General features: G+C 43.2%; 1 protein-coding gene across 2 annotated transcripts in view; it reads left to right on the forward strand.

The window, feature by feature from the left end:
* The window catches only part of LOC124256185 (zinc finger CCCH domain-containing protein 13-like), an 84,116-nt gene that overhangs the window by 51,943 nt on the left and 15,767 nt on the right, over positions 1-16,406 (forward strand). Inside the window, exons 10-24 of one of the 2 annotated variants that reach the window (XM_046690148.1) lie at positions 563-3,065; positions 3,201-3,447; positions 3,910-4,323; positions 6,352-6,452; positions 8,246-8,341; positions 8,791-8,915; positions 9,213-9,309; positions 9,714-9,815; positions 10,540-10,674; positions 11,536-11,616; positions 12,089-12,238; positions 13,287-13,394; positions 14,751-14,916; positions 15,402-15,691; positions 16,175-16,283. In XM_046690148.1, the coding sequence (XP_046546104.1) occupies positions 563-3,065; positions 3,201-3,447; positions 3,910-4,323; positions 6,352-6,452; positions 8,246-8,341; positions 8,791-8,915; positions 9,213-9,309; positions 9,714-9,815; positions 10,540-10,674; positions 11,536-11,616; positions 12,089-12,238; positions 13,287-13,394; positions 14,751-14,916; positions 15,402-15,691; positions 16,175-16,283 (4,724 nt within the window). The remainder of the gene's footprint in view (positions 1-562; positions 3,066-3,200; positions 3,448-3,909; positions 4,324-6,351; positions 6,453-8,245; positions 8,342-8,790; positions 8,916-9,212; positions 9,310-9,713; positions 9,816-10,539; positions 10,675-11,535; positions 11,617-12,088; positions 12,239-13,286; positions 13,395-14,750; positions 14,917-15,401; positions 15,692-16,174; positions 16,284-16,406) is intronic. The other variant, XM_046690149.1, reaches the window with a different exon arrangement.

Genomic DNA, 16,406 nt, shown 5'->3' on the forward strand with positions numbered 1-16,406 from the left:
CTCAAAAGGGAGGGGTGGGTTTCGTTTCCGGAGCATAACTCAAAAACTTCTTAACATCTTTCAGCAAAACTTGACAGATATGTGAGTCAGATCTTGAAGTGGTGCCTTTTGCTATTTGCAGGTTTTTGTAATTTATGTTTTTCTTGGTTTCCATGGAAACGTTTCGGACTTAGTCTCAAAAGGGAGGGGTGGGCTTCGTTTCCGGAGCACAACTCGAAAACCGTTCAATATCTTTCAACAGAACTTGGCAGATATATGAGACTGATCTTGAAGTGGGGCCTTTTGCTATTTACACATTTTTGGCATTTATATTTTTCATTGTTTCCATGGAAATGTTTTGGACTTAGTCTAAAAAAACATCAAGCTGGACTTTAAGTAACTGTCAGATGATTTGTTCTTTCAAATATGTGGGGGCCGGGGGGATATGTCATCTTCTGATGACTCTTGTTTTCTTTCTTCATGTGTTGTAATCTGTATTCCATTTGGTTAGTTAAATTGTTAATGTACAAAAGCTAATTTCTATTCTGTCTTTCTTCATTATTTGTAATTTGTTTTCCTCTAGGTTTGTTAGAGAGACGAATAACAACCGTGTTGGTGGCCCTCGCCATCGGTCCCAATCACGGGGTGATGATGAAGAAGCAGATTACCCCCAGAACCCAGAGCTACAGAGGTCGTGGAAGGACCCTGGGAGTTACCGCAAGATGCATCATGAGGAGGACCTGGAGCCTCCAGACCAAAGACAGTTCAGACAAGAGTACCCAGAAACCGATGAGAGAGGCCCTTATGAAGACCGCATGAGAGAAGATGGTCGCTACCAGGAGCATCACGACCCCAGGGATCCCAGATCTGGGTACCCTCCAAGTAACCGGAGTAGTCACGCTGGAAGTATGGTGGAACATCCTTCAAATAGTGACTCAAGAGACTTTAGGTCACATCCTGATGACTTTGGCCCAGAACATGGCCATCATCATCCTGATGGGTTGGGCGATGCTCATGACAGGAATAGTATGTCAAGGAATAGTGATAGAAACAGTATGTCACGGCCATACCAGCAGGACAGCTTATCCAGGCCTCATATGAAGGACAACAATTCAAGGCCATATGAGAGGGATAGTTTATCAAGGAATCATGAAAGGGACAGCTTATCACAGCCTTATGAGAGGGATAGCTATTCGAGACCCTATGAGAGGGATAGCATGTTAAGGCCTCATGAGAGGGATAGTCTTTCCAGACCTCATGAAAGAGATAGCTTATCTAGGCCCTATGAGAGGGATAGCATGTTAAGGCCTCATGAGAGGGATAGTCTTTCCAGACCTCATGAAAGAGATAGCTTATCTAGGCCCTATGAGAGGGATAGCATGTCAAGGCCTCATGAGAGAGATAGTCTTTCCAGACCTCATGAAAGAGATAGCTTATCTAGGCCCTATGAGAGGGATAGCATGTCAAGGCCTCATGACAGGGATAGTCTTTCCAGACCTCATGAAAGAGATAGCTTATCTAGGCCCTATGAGAGGCATAGCTTGTCCAGGCCCCAGGAGAGGGATAGCTATGCAAGGCAAAGTGATCGTAACAGTATGTCCCACAACAATGATCAAAATAGTATGTCTCGTAACAATGATCGAAATAGTATGTCCAGCATGAATGATCGAAATAGTATGTCCCGCATGAATGATCGAAATAGTATTTCTCGTATGAGTGATCGGAACAGTTTGTCAAGAGCCAGTGACCCTAACATGATGAGACATCATGACCGAAACAGTATGTCGACAGTGTCGAGAGCTAGTGTTGAGGGCAGATACAATGTTAATGATCCATACAATAGGGAAAACATTGAGAATAATCGCATGGCTGAGGAAAGGGATAGGAGCTTAAGTCAAAACAGAGGCAGTATGAGTGATCCAAGACATAGTTTTACAGATCCACAGGGAAGTTACTCTAGGACAGAATTGCAAGAACCTCATTTGGAAGGGGAAGATCCATATGCTCGCATACATGACATGCAAAGGTCAGGGTCACATGGATTTGTTCCCTATGACCAGAGAGACTCGCAAGGTCCACCTGAGTCATATGGGCAAGAAAGAGATCCAAGATTTGGCCACCCACAAGAACCTGACCATCAAAGGTATGGCAGCAGAGACCAAGAAGATCCACACAGTGGTAACCGTTATGGCCAAGACACAAGAGATGTGGATTCTCGAGGCAATCCTGCAGAAAGATGGAGTTACCAAGGTACTCCAAATGACAGAGATTTACAGAGAGATTCCTATTCCAGAGCTTCTTACAGTCAAGATAGATATCCAGCAGAGAATGAAGATCATGGTTTCAGAGATCCAAGGATTTCTCAAGATGATCATGGAAGTCAGAGAGCTTTGTATCCAGATCAAAACTACCAACAAACAGAGCTTCGCCAAATGCAACCTGGTGATAATGGGCCCCAACGGGACAGATTATCCAGAGCATCTGAGTTCTCAGGCATGGGCAATACCCATGGAGACAGAGCTTCCAGAGCATCAGACTATCCTGAACATGATGGTCACCGTGGTGACCGGTCTTCCCGAGCTTCTGATTACCCTAATGATAATGGTTACCATGGTGACAGGTCTTCCCGAGCATCTGATTACCCAAATGCTAATGGTTATCCTGGAGAGAGATCATCAAGAGCTATGGACCAGCCCCCATCAGATTATAGAGATGGATCTTTCCACCGATCACCATCTGGCAACAATCTCTCTGGGCCACATGACGTGAGTTATGGTGGCTATACCAGTGAAGGATCCCCACATGGCTCAGAATCCCCAAGGAGGCACCCAGGCCTCACTGTAGACATCCCACCAACCTATGTGAACTTGTCCGCAGACCCTCAAGTTCAAGGCAGTGATGTGTCTCCAGGCAGACCTCCCTATCCCACTGAGATACGCAAGGAAATGGCCAGAGAGCTTGCCAAGACAAAGACACCCCGAACATCATATGATTTAGTTGTATCTGTTGAGAATGAATCACGCAGAAGGCAGGAGTCACCCTACTTCCAGTACCCATCCCCAAGGAATGTTGAACCTTCACAACAGGTAAGAGTATGGACATAGTCAAAATAATAATCAGTCAAGACTATTCATATTCATATTTTCACAATGTGTATTTTTTATGTCTCTGTTCTGTGATGCTTTGAATAATAGTTTGATGTTTTGAACTTCGTTATTTAGCCACGTGATCCAAGGGAGGTCATTCAAGAGCGAGATGGTATGGGACAAGGCCCAGATGAGCATCAGTCAACGATGTCAAACAGGTATGAGATCCCAGTTGGTTATGGCAGAATTGAACCTCGGAAGCAAGCTGAAGAAGTCGACAGAGGTGAAGGTCAACCCCAAGGTGGAAGAGGGGCACAGGAACTGAGAAGTGCATATGAACGAGTTCAGCAGTTGCGGCAGAGTCAACGAGACCTTACAGCTGGTAGGAACCTTAAAGTGTCCTTTCTTAATGTGTTTATGTCCTTTATTTTTTATTGATTCCCCACATGGCTACAATGTGTGAAGCCCATTTATGGTGTCCCCCACTGTGATATTGCTAGAATAATGCTAAAGGCTGCGTAAAACTAAACTCACTCATTTTATTTTTTTAATCTGAGCAAGGTTTCTAGTGTTCACCACTGTAAGATATGTTTGTCGTTCTGTCATTTCTGTCTGTCTGATAGATGTTGTTTGATTTGTCCTTCAGGCTCTTGGTAGCCATTGTCACAAGTCTCTTGGTAACCATTGTCACAAGTCTCTTTAACTCAACTCTCTTGACCATAGTTTAATATGTGTGTATTATAGTTGTTGATACTAAATGTAGGTGTTCCTTATCAGCTCATCTTGTAGAAGACTTTAAAATGTCATCCAATTCAAAATACTTAAACCCTAAATTTTTGATCAGCAAGGAAAGGTTTGGACACAATTCAACCTCCTGTTCAACCAAAGGATACCAACAAGCAGGAAGAGCCAATTTACTCAGACACAGAATATAGAATACCCAGCCCAATAGTATATAGTCCTGGTGGCTCATATGTTAAGAACCTTGACGAACCAGAAGACTTGTACGAACGAGGATCAGCATTCCGTCCTCCGTCGTCCTGCACGAGCAGTATCAAGGGAGATAACTCAACTCTGGAACAGAAACCCAAGACGAACTCCCCATTTCAGTCTAGCAATGACTTGAGGTCAAACTGTGACCCAAGTCCAGTAGATACAGGACAGAATGAAGCTGAGGATCATGATGGAAATTACATTCAAATGACAAGAGAAATTGCAAGAGAGATCGGCAAAAGTTATATTCAGGACAAATGGACAGGTACTCTAGTGTTCCCTACTGGGCACATTTCAGATCTGTACCACCACTGACTCTAATGACAAGTTCAGCTCTGTTCTAACAGTTCCTAGCCCTGATGTTTGCCATTATACAGTTCAGCTAACCTCATTCCTGGTGTGCATGGCCAGTCAGTTGACTGCAACTAATAATGCACCCGATCATGCATGAGGCACCGTTTCCAAACTCACACAAGTTTGTTACACATATTGCAGTAGCAAAACTTTGAAGCTGATATATTGTAGTATTTATGACCATTTTCTTTCAGCTGTGATATTGATATTAACTAAGTATGTTTTTCTTGTTTCTACCTTCAAGAGGCTTTACACTGTTAAAATTTTATTTTTAAACTTCTAATTTGTTTACGAACAAATAGTTTAAGTGGATTTTATTACTGGGGCATGTTTGGAATTTTACATATCTGTATAACAAAAGCTTTCTTGAGAGTCTGAATATATTTTTTAACTCTTGATCATTAACAAAATGATATCTGTGTTATATTATGTTGCATTTAATCTTGACAACAACTGATGATTGGTGATGGGTAATAGCTGTTTGCCAATAGTTCTCACTTGTAGCGAGCTTGTCTCAGTGTAATAGCAAGCTTCATGACCGTCTATGTCACAGGGCACATCACTAGCGCTTGCTGCAAGCTCTATACCATGGTTAAAGTATCACCTATAAAGGAATCTATGTCTAAACTTGAACAAACTTTTCAAGGCACAATAGTTCCCTAAAGTCTGTGGGGGAGGTGGGGTATCCTAGTGGTTTAAATTGTTCACTCGTCACGCCGAACACCCGGTTCAATTCCCTACCTGGGTGCAATGTGTGAAGCCCATTTCTGGTGTCCCCTGCCATGATATTGTTGGAATATTGCTAAAAGACGCATAAAGCCAAACTCGCTCACTCACTAATGTTTGTGCGAAGAGCTGACCAAAAAACATAGAATAGTTATGTCATGAACGGGTTCATTGTGTGTTGGATTGAGTTTATACTATTGCTCATGCATCACATATATTGCTTTTGGAGGCATGGGTGGCTCTGGCATCTAAGGCACCACAGTTTACTGTGCAGAGTTGCATCCCTTGGATGTGCCAGAATCCTGGTTAATCATGATCAAGTTTCTAGGCTTATCAGCATATCTGGGGCCTGCATCACTCCCTCCAGCAATATTAAACTGACACACCAAGATATAAATGGAATACCATTAGAAGCAATTACAAATTAACTTGCTTTTAGGCACATTCAGGTGTTATCATTTGACTAAGTGTAAAGTAGATTGTTTTTAAACAGCTTTGTATATTTATCTGGGTATGATGTACTATGCTAAAGAAAGCCAAAGCTTTACTGTAAATCATGAAATTAATGCAAGCATTTTATTAATGCGAAAAATGCGTCTGTACTCTTCTCGCATTATTATAATGACGCATTCAGTCTGACCATGTCTACTTTGGAGAACTTAATAAAAGACAGAAAACGTAAATATGTTGACACTACACATTACACCAATACAGGTCACTTCCTCATTACAGGTATCTCAAGCCACATGTAATTATCACTGGTTACAATCACTGGTCATTGTTTAAAGTCACTCAAGCACATCAGCCAGACCGGACATTCGTCAGCCAATTGTTTGTTGTACCTTGGTAGATGACTTATGTCTTTCAAGTCGGATTACGTTTATACATGTTGTCATAAGACAAGTAGTAGCAAGCAATCACGTGATCAAACATGGCAGCGTAATCAAAACATCGTCAGCTCATTTCCATTCACTGCTTAACAAGCTCAATTCAGGTTATTTGGTAAATAACAAGTGTGAAAAGAAAAAGAACAACACCAAAGATTCAGGGTGTCACATTTTATCATCAACACAGATTCCTGAGCTCGCATTAATTTCGTGACGCATTAATTTCATGATTTACAGTATATCCACACTGTTACCTCTGTGTATTCCTCTTAGAATTAGTGTTCAATGACTGAACATGATTGTGAGTGTGAGGAATCCTGTTCCAGGTCCCAGGGAGGAGACATATGCCAGACCACAGAAGAAGAAACTACCCAGAACCATGTCCACAGTGAAGGAGGACCCCAACATGTCCGACAGAGATGTGCTGGTGAGGAGGGGTTACTAATTTTGAGGTTGAGGGCGAGGCAGTGAGGGGGTTACTCATTTCGAGGGTGAATCTGGTGAAGAGGAGGGTGTCGGGTGGATCTTATAAGTTGGGATGGGGCTGTTGACGAGGGTGTCAGGTGGATCTTAAGTTGGGATGGGGCTGTTGAGGAGGAGGGTTTGGGGTGGATCTTAAATTGGGATAGGGCTTTTGAGGAGGAGGGTTTGGGGTGGATCTGAAGTTGGGATGTGGCTTTTGAGGAGGAGGGTTTGGGGTGGATCTGAAGTTGGGATGTGGCTTTTGAGGAGGGGTGTGGGGTGGATCTTTAGTGAGGATGGCTTTTGAGGAGGAGGGTGTGGGTGGATCTTAAGTTGGGATGGGGCTTTTTTGAAGAGGAGGGTTTGGGGTGGATCTTAAGTTGGGATGTGGCTTTTGAGGGAGGGTGTGTGGGGTGGATCTTAAGTTGGGATGGGCTTTTGAGGAGGAGGGGTGGGTGGATCTTAAGTTGGGATGAGAGGCTTTTTGAGGATGAGGGGTGTGGGGTGGATCTTAAGTTGGGATGTGGCTTTTGAGGAGGGGTGTGCATGGATCTTTAGTTAGGATGGGCTTTTGAGGAGGAGGGTGTGGGTGGATCTTAAGTTGGGATTTGGCTTTTGAGGAGGAGGGATGGTATCGGGGAGATCTTAAGTTGGGATTTGGCTTTTGAGGAGGAGGGTTTGGGGTGGATCTTAAGTTGGGATTTGGCTTTTGAGGAGGAGGGAGGGTATCGGGGAGATCTTCAGTTGGGATGTGGCTTTTGAGGATGAGGGTTTGGGGTGGATCTTAAGTTGGGATGAGGCTTTTGAGGAGGAGGGTGTGGGGTGGATCTTAAGTTGGGATGTGTCTTTTGAAGATGAGGTTTTGGGGTCTTCTAAGTTGGGATGAGGCTTTTGAGGATGAGGGTGTGGGGTGGATCTTAATTTGGGATGGGGCTTTTTGGGGATTAAGATTTGGGGTTGTAAGTTGGGATGAAGTAGAAGGAGGGTCTGATCTAGAAGTTGGGGTGAGGCTGATGGAGGGTTTGGGGCTGGTGAGGAGGGGTGGGGGGGATGAGAAGTAGGGGTGGGGCTGATGCAGAGATGATGTAGTTCTGGTGAAAAGGGCTGCTTCAGAAGTAGAGGGGTCTTGTGAGGCTGAGAAGTTGATGGTTGGGGCTGATGTTAGAGATATTAGTGGGTCTGGTGAAGATGTAGGGGCAAGGGTTGAGGGTTATGATGAAGGGGAGGCTATGTAGATTTACCAGCTGGGTCTAGTTAGGAAGGAGTTGGGCTTATGTAGAGGTGGGCTTATATAGAGGTGGGATGGGGCCTGGTGAAGACCAGAAGGGCATTGTAGATCAATACATTCCACGTTTTATGGAATACGACATTTCAGAGCTAATTCTTGCCCCTTCTTCAGGTGAATCATCAGTTCATTGTAAAGGTAGGGCTTCAGGTTGCAAGTAAGGGTGGTCTAATGTTAAGGTCGTTGGGTCTGATGTAGAGTAAGATGATACTGATTCTGGGTGGGTGGTACTGATGTTAGGTATGTGTCAAGTGTGTGTATTCTATCTGTGTGGAAGAAACTGATAAGAGATAATGCTTGGTACAGTTGTTTGGTGAGTGGTACTAATGATGGTTAAGTAGGGCTTATGTTGATTGGGTGGTTAAGCTGTGGTTTGGTCATGGATCATATCAAATGGTGGGTCTGAATTTTGTCTGTTGAGGATAATTAGATCTTGCTCTTTTCCTCTTTTAATTGCTGACACTTTTTTCCAGACCACTAGGGAAATAAAGAATCTCAACAAGAAATACCCCATTAATGGCAGCCGTGTCAGGATGAGCATATCTGCTGGGGACCTGATTGGCAAAACTGTAAGTACAGTTGTGATCTTTGTGAAGGAAATTGTAAGATACAAATAGTGCCCTGTGAGATGACAGTACAACTGAACTGACAAGAATATTTTTGTTATGCACTGTGGTGATAATCCTCTGTGATGTATAGCCTTGTCTTTTATGAATCACACATAATCATCACTAGAGCTGCGAGGCAGACTAGTTGAGTTGAAGTTTTGTGTCCAGTCACCATTGTATCAGCCATATTGTGATGAGCAGGTAGGCAGGCAGGCTAGTGGTCATAGCATTCTGAAATCATGCTGAATAGGAAGGTTCAATTCCCAAAATGGGTGCAATGTGTGAAGCCAATTTCTGGTGTTCCCAACTATGATATTATTGGAGTATTGCCCAAAACGTCCAAAACATCTCACTCACTCACTCTTCCTCATTATGTTGGAATTATTATTATGCTCTTTGATGTTTTTCAGCATGATGAGCTGGTGCTGCTGCTAATCCAGCTGCGGAGGAACCAGTCCGCCCTGGAGAAGGCCAAGGACTTCTACCGCCAGAGACTGCAGGAGCGGCGTCTCAGTGAGCGCGAGTATAAGAGGCAGTGAGTACCCAAATAGGGTGATATGTTGTGATATACACCAGCACAGTGCCAGATAACAGCGTCATACAATATGAATGAGGAATATCTGCACATTTGTCTGTTAAATGAGCTGTAACATCTTTATAATTGTGTAAATGTACAGTGAGCTGTCGAATAACAAAACTGCCTTCTTGTTTAAATACACTCTTATCTATTCATTGGGCAGGAACGTCAACTTGTTTGAATGCTCAGTGATATTAATTGGGCAGTAATGCCTGTATTTTTATTTACCAGATAATAATGTTTTTGTGTTTGCAGGCGTTCCAACTCGGATGGTGAACTTGACCATGAAATGGAGCAGGATCACCAGATGTACAAGGACTACAAGACCCAGCTGGAGGAACTAGAGAACAAGGTGCGGCACCAGCAGGACAGTCACCAGCAGACTATTATACAGACAGGAAAAATATGAAACAATTACTGTGTCATTGATCTGCAAGACTATTTGTGCTTCCCGTTGAATTTAAAACTAATTTCATTAACAAAAAACTTGCTGTTTTCCAATTTTATTTCACCTGATGAAAATATTCCAAGATATGATTTCAATAACATGTTTTCAGATTTCAATTTCCTTGTTGTACTCTAGTTTTATGGAGAAGAATTCTGTAAGCAGGTCAATATGACCTAATTGAAGTAACTCTTTGTTGATTAACACTAATGATAAAGCACACTAATACTACAAAATGTTTCCCTTGTCAGTTTATAATGTGTTTAATGTAACCTGTATCATATGTGACGGTGGTGATGTGTTGTGTTCAGCTTGAGGTGTACAAGCCACTCATAAACCTGGTGGACAACATGGTGACTATGGGCAGTCTGTACGGGGGAGACAACTACATGCTGGCCACTCAGTACAGGAAGGTGTGTATGCTGGGTATAATACTCTGGATGGTAAAATATTTAGTTTAGAAGACCCATGAAGATACAGGTTAGAATTGGTCTTCAGTAACCCATGCTTACAGGGATGGAAATAACCCATTGCCCGACGTCCGAGTCCAGTGTTTTTCCCAGTCGGGCAAGGAAATTTGTATATCACGCTGTACCAATGTCCAGTTGACTTTCCAATGTTAATTATGTTGTTTATTTAAAAAATCAACAAGAAAATCAGCCGGTATAGGGGAAAAATTATCAGGGCAAGTGATTTTACATGTGCCACTGTACCGGTGTACTCTAGCAATTTTAAAGTTATTTCTACCCCTGGCTTATCGTAAGAGGTGACTAACGGGATCGGGTGGTCAGGCTCGCTCACTTGGTTGACACATGTCATCGGTTATCCCAAGTGCATAGATTGATGATTATGATGTTGATCACTGGATTGTCTGGTCCAGACTTGATTGTCTACAGACTGCCGCCATATAGCTGCAATATTGCTGAGTGCGGCATTAAACAACCAACCAACCAACCAATCCAGTTTATAAATGCACTGTTCTATTATAAATCTCTATTATACAGTACAGAAAGGTATCAACGCTACTTGTCCCTTTCTCTAAACATTGTAAAGAAAATATTTTCCTTGTTTTGATTGGCAGGCAATAATTTCAACATGTCACCAGTTGATCTGATTCTTGTTTGTTCATATTGCCAGCACCTGCTCCGACCAGACCAGTACACAGAACCTAGGGACATGCTGCTGTTCTCACGACAACATCAGGAGAAAAAGTTTGTTCAGGAGATTGAGCAGGAGATCAAACAACTGTCTGCTGAGGAGGTGGATCTTGAGGTTTGTCTCAAATATTCATAAATATTTCTGTTTATGATTAAATATATTTCTGTTTGGTACAGGGAACCAGTGGCTTCGGGGTGCTGCAGTGGGTTGTGAGTTGTGTATATCTGTCAGTGCTGATCTGTACCCAGAATTGTAGTGAGTGGGTGTGGTTTTACGCCACTTTTAGCAATATTCCAGCAATGTCACGGCGGGGAACATCAGAAATGGATTCATACATTGTACCCATTTGAGGAACCTGAGGATTTGAACCTGGGCCTTCAGCGTGACGAGTAAATGCTCTAACCATTAGGCTACCCCACTGTCCCCAGAATTGTAGCACTACTTGATGCACTCTTTCAGCAAAACTTGGCAGATATATGAGGCAGATCCCAAAGTGGTGCCTTTTGCTATTTACAGATTTTTGGCATTTTTATTTTCCCTGGAAACAATGCGGACTTAGTCTCAAAACTAAGGGGTGGGTTTCGTTTCTGGAGCACAACTCGAAAACCATTCAATATCTTTCATCAGAACTTGGCAGATATATGAGATAGGTCCCAAAGTGGTGCCTTTTGCTATTTATAGATTTTTGGCATTTTTCATTTTTCTCAGTTTCCATGGAAATCGGGTGGTCAGGCTCACTGACTTGGTTGATGCATGTCATCAGTTCCCAATTGCACAGATCGATGCTCATGCTGTTGATCACTGGATTGTCTGGTCGAGACTTGATTATTTACAGACCACCGCCATATAGCTGGAATATTGCTGAGTGCGGAGTAAAACTAAACTCACTCACTCACTTATGTTGCGCAGTGGCTTAAAACACCATTCACTTCCTCAGTAATGTTACTTTATTCTGATATTTTACATTTGTTCCAGGAGAAGCTGGAGAGACTTTATGAGCTGGATCGGAACCTGCAAGAGCAGTCCTTCAAGGTTATCAGCTTTAGGGAAGACAAGGTTTGTACCTGGAGCATTGTGAAAATATGTGAGAACATCTTGACTTGTGAGCATTAATATAATAATTCTACAAGATGAAACTGATTAGTCAGACAAGTGTATGTATACTTTTTTCCGTAGTAAATCTATTGTTAGTTTTTGGACACACAGTCGTCAACCATTGGTTTTCCTGGTCCAAACTGTAGTAATGTACAAAGTATGACATTGAACACAATCGAACCTCACTCATTCTAAAGGATGCTGCCTCTACTGTTGTTTCTGTTCATAATAAGACACTTCAGATGTTTTTGTCAATGACCCCTTCAGATATATCTTTTCAGAACATGACACCTTCTGATTCATCTGTTCAGAACATGACACCTTCTGATGTTTCTGTTCAGCGCATGATGACATTAACATTAACATCACACCATTAATGTGTTCAGATACCTACTGATATCCAGCACATGACACTACATTGGCTGTTTTTCAGGAGCTTCTAGAGAAGGCCCTACAGGGGATCATCAGGCAGCAGGACATCAGACGGAACGACCCCCGTGAGATGAGCAAGCTGGTGCACCAGCAGATGACCATTGAGAAAGAACTGTCCCTCATCATGCAGCAGCTGGCGGAGGCGTCACAGGTCAGTGATACGTGCAGACTTACTCAGTGTTATGTCAACATTAATGACCATGATGTTTTGTGAGAAGCTCCTCTGTAGGTTATAATGAAGCGGAATGGTGGGGTAGCCCAGTGGTAAAAGCATTGTCTTGTCACACTGAAGGCTGGGAAACCGCCTCCGTGGTGTAGTGGTTAGAGCGTCCGCCCGGAGAGCGGAAGGTCGCGGGTTCGATCCCCGACCGCGTCATACCAAAAGACGTTAAAATATGGTACGTGTTGGTCCCTGCCTGGTGCTCGGCATTAATGGGTACACCAAGGACTGGTCGTCTCGGAGTCAGTATAATGTGTCTGAGTGGGGTATTCATGCTTCACTGCGGCATGGTATCTCAGTGGGCTAGCACTATAAAACCAGCTTCAGTCTGGGCTAGTACAAGCTGCCACACATACACATACACACGCATGCACGTGGTCATATGAGCGAAATATTCTCAAGCACGATGTTAAACCAAATTTCACCTCACCTCAACTGAAGGCTGGGTTCAATCACCACATGAGTACAACAACCAGCTCTTTTCTGGTTTCCTCCAGATATTGCTGGAATATTGGTAAAAGCAGTGTAAAAGTCACTCACTCACTCACTACAATGATACGTTGTTTGTAATGTCTTTAGTGTAACAGAATAGTTAAATGTTTGCCTATCAGTAGTTATTGCCAAATCCATACACAGCGTAATTTGGAAGAATAGGACCTAATTAAAAAGGATATAATGCTGTATACGGGACTCCAGTGCTCGCCCACTTGGGCGAAAAGGGAGAAAGTGACAAGTAAGGCTGGTCACCTTCGAACTGACTGTTAAGCAAAAAGATGGGAAAGTAGGGAAATATTACATAACATAGGAACTGGAAGAAACGTGGGAGGTGGCTCTGTATTTTTACGTCCGCTTCGGGAACTTCAAGGGATTCAAGTGTTCCACTACCATTCGCAAGGGAAAGGGAGATAAGCAAAAGATCATGAGTCATAATAAGTATAAAAATATCAATTTTACTTGAAATATTACGTTATTAACATAGGAACTGGAAGAAACCACAGCAGAGAACAACAAGCTGGAGCATGAGGTGGCTCTGCTGAGGACCAAGGTTAATGGAGAACTCTCCCGGAGTAGGAGCGCTGTATCCTTGGTAAGTCACAGCTCAGACACACTTGTATAGGGAAATCAGGCCAGTTGGGGAAGCAATGCAATGTCATTGCAATGTTTTGAAAAGTGGCACAAAATTCAACTCACTGTCTCACTCCATCCACTCACCGGTGCAGTGAGGTAGCTAATTGGTTAAAGTGTTTGTCATGCAGAATATCCAGGTTCGATTCTCTACATAGGTACAATGTGTGAAGCCCATTTCTGCTGTCCCCAGTTGTGATATTGCTGGAATATTGCCAAAGGCAGCGTAAAACTAAACTCACTCACTCACCCATCCACTCACTCCGTAATTTTAAGCACCACACCTGGGTTTACCTTACCCAAGAGGTAGAGGTCAAGCATCTGCACTTCTTCTGAGCTGACATGCTCTGATTCTGATGTGATTGAAATATTGATCAAATTTACTTTAAACTTGTCTAGCTCATGTTCAAAGATTATTCTGTGTCAGTTTTGAAATTTCTGAATGTACTTAATCATTTATATGCATCAAGAAACACTCAGAACTGGTCGCCATGACTAAATATCTTGTCACAGTGGGTTCCTAAATATGGTCAAGTGGTCAAGCTTGGTGAATCCTTGAGTCACTAGTCACACCCTGATGGCGTTGGAGACCACCTCCGTGGTGTAGTGGTTAGAGCGTCCGCCCGGAGAGCGGAAGGTCGCGGGTTCGATCCCCGACCGCGTCATACCAAAAGACGTTAAAATATGGTACTTGTTGGTCCCTGCCTGGTGCTCGGCATTAATGGGTACAACAAGGACTGGTCGGCTCGGAGTCAGTATAATGTGTCTGAGTGGGGTATTCATGCTTCACTGCGGCATGGTATCTTAGTGGGCTAGCACTATAAAACCAGCTTAAGTCTGGGCTAGTACAAGCAGCCGCACATACACATACACACATGCACGTGGTCATATGAGCGAAATATTCTCAAGCACGACGTTAAACCCAATTTCACCTCACCACACCTGATGGCGCTGGATAGTGCTAACAATACAATCACAAGTCTTTCTAGCTGACTCGATTACTTAAAGGCTGCACCATCTAATGGGCGTGGATAGGTTTCATCACACTCGTCCGGAGATCAACAGCTTTGGTGATGTCATTGTCATCACAGGCAATCTTTAATATGTGATTGGAATTACTTTAGGTAGAACTTTCAGTTGCAATTTATTTTTGAGAATTAGGCATGTAGCAAAAATATCATGATGCAAAATCGTCTGTTGGTAGCCACTCGCAGAAATATTGTGCCGCAAACATTATGTGATTTACAGTATTTGGAGCATTGCATACTATTGCCATAGCAACACAAATATATACTCTGCTCTCTGTGTGGTGATGCAGGGCGGAGGTGACACCGAGAAGACCAAGCAGCAGATGGAGAAGGAGCTGGCCAAGGTCAACAACATCATGGCCGGACTGTCTGCTGAGAGGGGCCGCCTGTCCCAGGCCATGAACACCCTCAGACGCTCATCTTCTGGCACTCAGCTCGCATCTCTCATGGATAAAGGTAAATGAGATGTTCCCCTCATTCACTAATAAGGTCGCAGGCTGGATGTTGATTTGTTTGGTCCTGTTCTACAAAGTGGTCTTCATGCTGTGACGATCTTACTCTATTGATTCTATTGATGAAGCACTAGGATCGATCGCTTTATAGAACAAAATGGCTGGAGTAACTTATGTACACAGGCATCTTATATGAAGAGAATGTTTTCCAAGAAGGCTTTGCCTATTTTGGATATTGTTGTGTAATATGTAGAGTTAAGCACACGATTGCTGGATGTTTGTCATGGCTACATCACCAAATACATATTTCATGAACATGTGAGCTTTAAAGGAAAATGTTACAGTTTTGTTAGATCAGTTTTTGGGCACTTTAGATAATAACTCGATCACCTAAAGAGAAGTGGATTTTTCATTGAGCATTTATAAATGGATGGATGGATTGATGGATGGATGGATGGATAAGTTATTCTGTTGTTCTGCTGATTTCAGACTCTGAGCCCACAAGGAAGAAAAACTCAAGCTACATGATTACAGACCTGGACACAATGGAGAGTATTGACATGGCCGGCTCCAAGTCTCCACGTAGCCCCCATCAAATGACCCCCAGATCCAAGAGCATGGGCGACCTGCGGATGATGTCCCCAGGGGTCAGTCCAGGAGCTGTGGACCAGGGTACGGCAGTGGAGAGTCCAGGTCGACCCTTGATGACCATGAGCTATGCAGAAGGTCTGAACCAGCCTGTGTCCAGATTCCCAGTCATCAGCCATCAGAGACAGGAGGTCAGTTGGAGAACCTTGAGGAAACCCTTGCCCCATTCCACAATGTGGTCGTAGTGCTATATCTATTATAAGCCTATGTAAAGCTATGGGATGATTTGTGGTCAACAGCCTTCAGAAACATGGTCAGTTGCAGAACCCTGAGGATTCCTGGGCCCACAAAGCGATCTTAATCCTTGGACTGCCATAAGCTTATGTTAAAATATGAGGTGAAGATCATCTTAGCACTAAGATTGCTTTGAGGCAGTAGGACCAGGAAAAAATTGGCAAAACTGAAATGAGGAATTTGTAGTCCTATGTCTGGCCATGTTTAATGCTTGTTGGTACAAAGCTACAATTATTTTATTGCAATGATCACTTTGCAGAATGGGACCCAGATCATTAGGCTACAGACAAGATTGTTGTGGGAACTGTACTAGTTAAATGGGTATGTCGTACCACTAAAAACTTCAGATTTATATCTTACATTGTTCTTTGATATTGCAGAGTAGCCTGGCCACTTCGACAGATGCTACAGACAACATGGTCGACCCAGATGACCCTAATGCCACGTGGGATATCAGCGAGGCAGATGACAACACCAAGAGGTTTTTCGGTAAGTGTCCCTTGTTCACCAAGCAGTTACTTCCCTTTGTAATCAAAGGATTGTGGACTCAAATTCCAAAATCGTCCTGACTATGATTTTCGGTTTGTCAGAACCATGCCTGCCTTCATGGGT

Source organism: Haliotis rubra, unplaced genomic scaffold (genome assembly GCF_003918875.1).
Source record: "Haliotis rubra isolate DU_JTF1 unplaced genomic scaffold, ASM391887v1 Scf62, whole genome shotgun sequence".
NCBI classification, from domain to species: Eukaryota; Metazoa; Mollusca; class Gastropoda; order Lepetellida; family Haliotidae; genus Haliotis; species Haliotis rubra.